The 9,356-nt window shown below is 43.6% G+C and overlaps 1 protein-coding gene across 1 annotated transcript; it reads left to right on the top strand.

Annotated features, from left to right (window-relative positions):
* Window positions 1–1,825: 1,825 nt before the first annotated feature.
* Window positions 1,826–8,572, top strand: HAO2 (hydroxyacid oxidase 2 (long chain); the record flags this gene model as incomplete). Its single annotated transcript, XM_010079610.1, has 6 exons — window positions 1,826–1,956; window positions 2,685–2,836; window positions 3,656–3,939; window positions 4,307–4,522; window positions 6,343–6,502; window positions 8,483–8,572. Coding segments are annotated over exons 1-6 (1,033 nt in total), but the record flags the coding sequence as incomplete, so codon positions are not given.
* Window positions 8,573–9,356: the final 784 nt, after the last annotated feature.

The following is a 9,356-nucleotide window of genomic DNA, read 5'->3' as shown; positions in this document are numbered from 1 at the left end:
AAAACAAAGTTAGTGTTACACAAACAGTACAAAGTTTACTGCAGGACTGAGCTTTAATCTCTGGTAGTTGCTTATTGACTTCAGAAAAAACCAGCAGCTACTCAGTGAAAAGACCTCCTCTATATCTTGTTTGCAGGAGAACTTGAAGGAGAGGATCTCACTTCCTGCAGCTCTCCCCAAAACCCAAAGTAAGTCTGAACTGAGATCTGAATTGGGAGACAATGTGGACTAGGTCTGGGTTGTTTAAAATTCCCATTTATTCTGCCGTGAGAGGACTTGATTTATTTTTTTGTGCTTTCTGGCTTTGACCTTTGTAACAGTTGGAAAAGCAGAAGTCATGATACATGATTTACGGTATATACGACAGTGCTTAATGATTTGAAGGCATACAGAGTGGGCTTGGGATACTTTTACCAACTGCTACCTAGTGCCTGTCAGAGGAGACAAAACAATACTGAAGACATCAGCCACATTTCTTCTTCATCTTTCAATGAGTCCCTCATTTTGGGCTCTTTCCTAGCAGAGAATTATGAGGCTTAATTTTCAAGGGTATACACAGGCACCTCAGTCAGTGAGACATATCCATGGCTGCAGTGTGACAGATTGGAACTGTGTACGTAATCTATGTGCTTATCTATGCCAGAAGTGTCTAACATTGGACACATGGGACTGGTTTTGGTGAAGCTTGCAACCCCTGCTAATCTGCGGTGGGAGGCTAATCCTGAAATCTAGGATATTTACTTCTTCCTGAACATTTTTAGAAACATTAGAGACCAAACCACAGCTGTTTTAAAATGTCATGCTTTCATGTACCTTGCAAAATGCCTTTTTCAATCAGCTCCACAGAAGGAATTGCAACAAATGATTTAGCAAATTGATTTTGTCTGTGTTTTGTAAATGTTTTGTTGCGCACAGGCAAGGTTTGCTAAAACATCAGTTTGCACAGGTTTTAGTCCTAGCTGGTTCAAAAGCATGTAAGTGCAGGCATTTGCTCGGCAGCATTTATATGGGTTTGATTAGACATCTGGGTCGCACAACGTCACTTCTGTTCCCAGAAAGATTGAGGGTCATTCTTAGAATCATGTTTCATGTTGTGGAATTTGCTTTTTGCCAGTGTTTTCTCATAGTTTGTCCAAATTTTGTATGCTCCTTTTTTAGCATGTGTCAATGCTGCAGTATGCAATGCAAACACCCGGAAGATATTCGTTGTAAAGGAGAAATTAAGATCTGTAGAAAATATTTTGGTTTTCCACAACACTGGCCTTGACAGTGACTTGCTTTCAGAGTCTGGACATAGTTTTACAATGTGTTCATGCTGGAGCAGGTTAGATGTAGACTCTGTATTTACTTCTAGATTTGATGAGCTTGAATTTAGTCACTGTACTCCACAACTAATTGTTCAGTCAGGGAGCCATCCTGAGGGGTAATCCAGCAAATGATGTTCTGGAACAACCTTTGAGGAGAATTATTGGAACAAATAGCCCAGCTTGTTTTAAGATGGAATTTATGACAGAATTACATAGTTGCTGTTAAAATAGCAGAGGACCTAAAATGTCCTTTTCAGACTTCTGTTTAAAGAGAGGCACAGAGATGCAAGCTTCTTCCTACTCTTACGGCTGCATCTGCAAGTTTTCCTCATTCTAGGGGAGAAGATGAATGGCAGATAAACTGAGACAAACTCACAGCAACTCTTCTACAAGACAGAGGGGTCCAAGGTTTGCGTTAAATGACATTAGAGCAGCTGGAAGAGAGAATGACAGTTCAGGGATCTAATTTCCACTCCATGTTATTCTTTTCTTCAGGGTTCCCAGAGCCTCCCTCAGCCATGGCTATGGTGTGTCTTTCAGATTTCGAAGCTTATGCTAAAAAGTATTTACCCAAGATTGCTTGGGATTTTTTTGCAGCTGGAGCAGATGACTGTAGCACTCGAGATGAAAACATCCTGGCATATAAAAGGTAATACTAGGAGGAAATGAGGGGTGTTGTACCAGAAGCTTTTAAACTATGTTTTTGTGCAAGTGTTTGGACTTCACAAGCAACAATACCTAACACCTTGCCCTTTCAAGGTGGTCCCCAAGCAAAATGCACTTGCCTGAATGATGTTGTATGCTCTGATTCTAGCCTGAATATGAAACAGATTGTATGAGGCATAAGGGATGCTGAGGGTACAGGCAAATGGTATGATATGGTATGACAGGAAAGGGGATGAGTAGCTATAATAGAATGAGATGCAATGGGGAGCATTTAGTAAACAGCAGGAAGCCTAGATGTAAGTAGGGTGTGATTTGGGGAACATGCTGCAGAGAGTGAGGGCAGGCACAATGTACAGTGAGGACAGAAATACGAATGGTGGAGTGGAAGCCAGCGACCTGGGATTGGGGTCTAAGCAAAAGGAATCTGTGGGATAGACTGGGAGAACAAGAGCTGGTGAACTGAAGTGGGGAACACAGAAATTATGTAGTGGGATTAAAGTATGGGATTAATGAAAAGTGGAAATGGCTGAACTGCTGGCTGAATTGACCTCTGAAGGTGAACAGAAAGGTCAAAGAGCCTTTGTTATATGCTGTTTTCTTTATTGGCTCAGATTCCTGTGTTGTAATAAATAAATGAAGACCTGGTTTCCTTGAAATTTCAGAAAAACCACTGGACAGCTACCATCCTGAAGTGGTTTTATTGCCTTACAGAATTTGTTTCCGGCCACGTATGCTGCGGGATGTATCCATGATGGACATTAGGACTAAGCTTCTGGGGAATGAAATCAGCTTTCCTGTAGGAATCGCCCCCACTGGCTTCCACCAGCTAGCGTGGCCTGATGGAGAGAAAAGCACAGCCAGAGGTACTCCTCTGCTTTGTTGTCGTGTAGCAAAAAAGGGGTTTGTGGAAAAGCCTCGAGAAGCTGTTAGGATGGCTTGATGTGTGACTAAGCAAAATCTTCAGGCTTGAAGGGGAAAACTCCTTTCTCACTTTCTGACACGCCTTTTTGTGGATGACCTACTTGGGTCTGGTGACACAGAGTGCATGGGAAGCTGTATAGACATAACTTCTTCAGCTACCACTGTTAAGAGATCTGTGAAGGCTGCTGCAAACTTAAGACAGAGGCTGTGGCACATTTCTGGCTTATGTCAAGAACAACACAAGGTTCTCGGTTCTGTGGACTCTCGACAGGACACAAAAGTGGTGGATGGGACTCAACCTATAAATTCCTTGTTACTGGTTAAGAACAGTGTCTCCCTTGGAGAAAAGGATAACCTCTCTTCCCAAATCCTGTGGTGGGTTTGGAGAGCTGACGCCTAGAAATGTCTTTTTTCCTGTGTGTGTTTCTGTATACAGAGTGCATTCGACAGTGCACTCCTGCGAGGACAGCCATAAAGTTCATGCTTTTTAAAAAACTAGTTGCAAAATTAAGGCAACACTTGGTAAATGACCCCTTTTGTGCTTTCTTAACCATGATCCTACAAGAGTGTATGGTAAATATAGATATTTTTAACCCAGGGGCATATTTGCCAGTTGGTAGAGCTCTGTGCTTAGGAGGATATACATAAAACAAGAGCTCAGGTGGTCTCTGCAAGCAGTATGTTAAAAGTTTTTGTACCTGGCATCTGGCAGGGTGGTTCAAGTGACCTTGATTCTGTTTATTTTCCAATACTTCCTGAAGCGGCCAAAGCAATGAACACTTGTTACATTGCCAGCACCTACTCCACCTGCACGCTGGAGGAGATCTCTGCGGCTGCCCCCGGTGCCCTCCGGTGGTTCCAGCTCTACATCCACCGCAACAGGACGGTTTCCCAGCAGCTAGTCCAACGGGCGGAGGCCTCGGGTTTCCAAGGCCTCGTCCTCACCGCCGATCTGCCCTACACAGGCAAAAGACGCGATGATGTCCGCAATGGTTTCTGCCTTCCTCCCCACATGAAACTCAAGAACTTGGAAGGAGCCTTTGAGGTTTGTAAAATGAGCCCGTCCTTTCATTCACTGTGCTGGCATGTACCACATGAGACAAAACCACTGGGTAACTGCTGCTTTGGTATCTGCTGTACCCAAGGCGTATCTTTTCCCCTCCTGGTTCTGTAGCGTCCTGGCTTGACCTCCTGCCAGCCTGGGTTCTGGCTTCAAAATCCCAGTCCATCTTCCCTAGAGACACTGATCTCCATTCTCATTGTAATTATTCTCCTCTGGAGACACGTGCTTTCTGAGCTGATGAACGTCTGTCAGCAGGTTTAATTAATCTGTCCTAGGGCAGGAAAAGACTTCAGGAGGCCTCTGTATTATTACAGCTCAGATGATGTTTCCTTTTGTCCTCTGGCTATAGGGAGATGACCGTTCTGAGTATGGACTGCCACCCAACAGCTTGGATCCTTCAGTCACCTGGAACGATATCTACTGGCTACAGAGCCTGACCCACCTGCCCATCATCATCAAAGGCATCTTGACAAAAGAAGATGCAGAGCTGGCAGTGAGGCATGGAGTTCAGGGAATTATTGTGTCCAATCATGGTGGAAGGCAACTGGATGGAGGACCTGCCACCGTAAGTGAGAAAACTGATGTCCCATGACTGTTTATTGTACGCACATTTGCACTAACCTGGTTATCGTTATGCTCATCTTTGTATACATGGTTCTGGTGGACTTGTACGTTTGTTACGTGGCTGTGGATGTGTGCAGATGTACTTTAGCTTTAAAGTGGTAAAACACATGCCTTGGCACGGGCTACCCACTGAAATATTTTCTCAGCTTTTGGGACGGCTCTGTAACCAGCACTGAACACACATAACTGCAGCTAAACTACTGGCCTGAGTTAAATAAAAATCTTCTGCCTGCATCTTCATTAGCTGGTGCGATGCACACGTCTTCTTTGCGCACTGCAGCAAAAATAAAACAAAGCTCTGGAACCAAAAATGTACAAATGAGAGCATAATGTATTCTCATTGTTCATATCTGCCAAAGCATACGCAAACAATGCAGCTAGATTTAGTGAGAACTCTGCTTGCGTATTTACAGACTCAAGTCTAAATGGGAATTTGTTGACTTTCATGAGCCAGAAAAAGGATAACTTATCTGAAGAAAAATTCACCCTGGTTTTTAATCTGTAGAAAGAAATCGTGGGTTGTTTGAACACGTGTATTTCACTGCTTTAATTTGGCTTCCGTCAGTTTTTCCAGTTGTTCTTATTTTACAACTCTGTATTGCATAGTATCTTACAGACTTTGTTTTCTCTCTTTTCCTCTGTAAAATCAAAATAGGCACCAGGGAATTCTCTTCTATTCTATGTCAAGGCTGATAATAATGAATAAAAAAAAAAAATCTAAATGCTAAAGAAATATCATGGAAATGGCATCAACATTAAACTGCTCTTCTACCTTAAAAGTTTCTTTACATATACAGACAAACCACTAGATACCAAGTTCAGCTCTGCTACTTCTCTGGTACCAAGCCTGGCAGCAGAAGCTATTGTCACTGCTCTTGATGACCTACTCCTGGAAAATTTCAGCCAGAAAGTTTTCAGCCTAAAATTCTGAAAAAATTATGACCAATTGGAAAAATCTTCTTAGTAATTTTAGTAAGAGCTGCTCTACTTTAAAAAAAAAGGTGAAAAGAAAAGGCAAAAGAGTGTAAGAGACCTCAGAAAAGAGACCTTTGGGTTTGCTGCAAAGGAGAGTTAACTAAGTCTAGTGCAATGTCATGCCACTGGTTACACTGCCTTTGGGACCAGAGCCAGCATCTCTGCGTGGCACTGCCTTGCACCTCCACCCTGGTACTGCTCTGTGCTCTACAGAAAAGAGCTTCGGGAATCAAGAGGCTTAGCCTGGAGGGAATTATATGTTGACTGTGTTACACAGCAATTGAAATCCTTCATAGGTGCTTTATGGTGCTTGAGGAAGCTTTTGACACATGGTCACAGGACTAGGTTGAAATGTAAGTTAGTCAATTTGAACAGTAGCAGGGAGAAATTTGACATCAGCCTTTTTTACAAACATTTGTATCATTCGTCATTGTCTCAAATGAAAGTAAGATATTAATGACAGTTATTTCCATTGAAATTTACTTTTAAAATCTTTTAAGAAAGCAAGTGAAAATGTTATTTTTTCACTTATCAGAAGTGCTAGCAAAGAATATCAATATAAGCAAAGCACTGGAAAATGGAAATAACTATCTAGCAAACAGAACAGGGAGCTGCACTTTATTCTGCAGCTTTTTGGTGCCGAGCTATTTGTGATGCATTGCCACATTTCATTTCGAGAAGGTGTGCTATTAAAGCATTGCATCCCTGCCTGTCTCTTTAGAATAGCTCCTCTTTCTCTTGGAATCAAAAGCTGAGCTCAAGGTGAGAGTGGCTGCTTCTTTGCAGATTGATGCTCTGGTTGAGGTTGTGGAGGCAGTACAAGGCAGAGTCGAAGTCTATTTAGATGGTGGAATACGAAAAGGAAGTGATGTATTAAAAGCACTGGCACTGGGAGCAAGATGTGTCTTTATCGGAAGACCAGCTTTATGGGGTCTGGCTTACAAGGTGAGTAAGGAGCTTTGAGTTTGTACGCCTACTCATCATACTCCCCAACACTCTGTTGTTGTTATGTAAAACTCACAGACAGTTTTCACCAGTGAATAATCTTACCCTTTTTTTTTTTTTCCCCTCAATTTTAAGTGGAAACACCCCAAAAGAAATCAAAACCAGAAATTTTCAGTGATTTAAAAATACCACTGAATTTTATGGCTTCAAATATGATTTTGAAGCTGACAACATTGTTTTGTGGAACCTGATTTCTTGGTGTTGCAGTTTGGTGCTAAAATACTGTAGAACTCAGGACGATCAGTGCTTTTGAAAATTGGAGGCAAGCTCATTTGCCACAAAGATGAGTCGGACAATTTTATTTGCTGTCAGCTTACTTGGAAACAACATATGGTTTTAATACAGCAGTTTCATAGTGGTGTTATGAACTCTTCAGAAATACATATAGAACTCTATCCGAGTGATGTCTGAAACTTTTTGGACAAGACTGAGCACAACCATGTCCTGTAGGTGCCTGAGTGTGCCACTATTATCTCAGTTCCAGCTTTGCTGCTTCTTAACTATTAGAACATTTATATGATCCAGAGTAATGAATTAAGCCTCTGATGCAGAAGGTTAACATAACAGAATTAAAATGTAATATACCAGTTGTTTGCTTTGATAATTTTTTGCTTTTTAGCCTCTGGATTGGAGCTTTAAAGCTTTTCTCTAGAAGAAAAAAATGTTTATTTTTATGATCTAGAAACATTTTCTATCTTTTAAATGAGACTCCTGTCCAGTGGTGTGATTGCTGTGGATTCCAGCAGCTAGGCTTTAAGCAAGAAATCACCTGAATCTTGTGAGAAACCTGGAAGAGTTGGCAGCACTGTTTCTATTACCAGTAAACAGAGAAAAAGGGCCTAACATTAAAAAGGTGTTGCTGTGAGTTGCCTGAATCTTTTCCACAATGTAAACAGAAAGGAGATGGGATTTTTAAAATTCATCTGTTCTTTGGTATTATATTCCGTAGAGTATGTCTAAAGGTTAGAGGGACAGGGTGCTAATGAGGGCCCTCAGCCTGTTGCCCAGGAAAGTACGGAGCACACTGCAGTACGCTTGAAATGGGGGGATGCTGAGGTGGCACAAGCCAACAAGGAAACAATGGGGAAATACCTCAGAGGAACAAAGAGGTGTTCCTCAAAAAAGGCAACACAGCTGGCAGCCCAGCTGAAGTGCCTCTACACCAACACATGCAGCCTGGCCAACAAACAAGAGGAGCTGGAAGCTGCTGTGCTGCTGGAAAACTATGACCTGGTTGTGATCCCTGAAACTTGGTGGGATGAATCCCATGACTGGAGTGTGACTATTGATGGCTACAGGCTTCTCAGAAGAGACAGGTGAGGGGCGAGGGATGAGGAGCGGCGGAGTTGCCCTCTACATCAAGAAATGTATAGAGTGTGAACAGCTCGCTCTGAAGAATAGCCATGAACAGGTTGAAAGCCTGTGGCTAAAAGCGAGAGACCGAGGCGACAAAGGGAACCTAGCGGCTGGAGTCTACTACAGGCCCCCTGATCAAGAGGAGGCCATTGACGAAGCTTCCTACTCCAACTACAAGGGGCATTGTGCTCGCAGGCTCTTGTCCTGCTGCTGGACTTCAACCACCCGGACATCTGCTGGAGGAGCACAGCAAGCTGCAGGCAATCCAGGAGAAGAAGACAACTTGTTGTACTGAAGACAACTTTTAAAGCCAAGTAATAGATACGCCTATCAGGAAAGATGCGAAATTGACCTGGTGATCACCAATATGCCAATATGAGTGAGCTAGTTGGGGACATCAAGGTTGGAGGCTGCCCAGGATATAGCACCCATGCACCGGTGGAGTTCATGGTCCTGAGGGACATGGGTCAAGGGAAGAGTAAAGTCAGGACCCTGAACTTTGGGAAAGCAAACTTCCACCTCTTCCAGGAGTTAGTTGAAAGGATCCCCTGGGAAACTGCCCTCAGGGACAAGGGGGCGGAGCAGAGCTGGCAGATCTTTAAGGATGCCTTCCACAGTGTGCAAGAGCTCTTGATCCCCAGGTGCAAGAAGTTTGGTAAGACAGGAAAGAGACCAGCGTGGCTGAGCCATGACCTGTGACTGAAATTAAAGGGCAAAAAAAAAAGCATAAGCAGTGGAAACAGGATCCGGTATCCTGGGAAGAGTATAGGGACGCTACTGGGTTGTGTAGGGATGGGGTCAGGAAGGCCAAGGCACAGCTGGAGCTGAACTTGGCGAGGGATGCTAAGAATAACAAGAAAGGCTTCTACAGGTATGAAAATCAGAAAAGAAAGGTCAAAGAGCGTGTACCTGCTCTGATGAGTGAGGCTGCCAAGCTGGCAACAACAGATGAGGAGAAGGCCAAAGTACTTAACTTTTTTGCCTCCGTCTTCACTAGCAACCTCTCTTCCTACATCTCTCAAGGGGATGGGCCAGAAAACATGAACTGGGAGAGCAAAGCCCCTCCAGAGAAGACATGGAGAAGATCATGCTCACGACCACCTGAGGAACCTGGATGTACATAAGTCCATGGGACCAGATGAGATGCATCTGAGAGTCCTGAGGGAACTGGCTGATGTAGTCGCCAACTCTCCATTATATTTGAAGAGTCATGGCAGTCAGGTGAAGTCCCTGGTGACTGGAAAAAGGCTAACATGGCACCCATTTTTAAAAAGGGTAGAAAGGAGGACCCTGGGAACTATCAGCCTGTCAGCCTCACCTCCGTGCCTGGGAAGGTCATGGAACAGGTCCGCCTGGAAGCCATGCTGAGGCACCTGGAGGACAGGAGCTAATTGGAGACAGCCAGCATGGCCTCAGAAAGGACAAGTCCTGCCTCACCA

Source organism: Pterocles gutturalis, unplaced genomic scaffold, assembly GCF_000699245.1.
Source record: "Pterocles gutturalis isolate BGI_N339 unplaced genomic scaffold, ASM69924v1 scaffold13404, whole genome shotgun sequence".
NCBI lineage: Eukaryota > Metazoa > Chordata > Aves > Pterocliformes > Pteroclidae > Pterocles > Pterocles gutturalis.
This window is presented reverse-complemented; position numbering and strand designations above follow the sequence as displayed.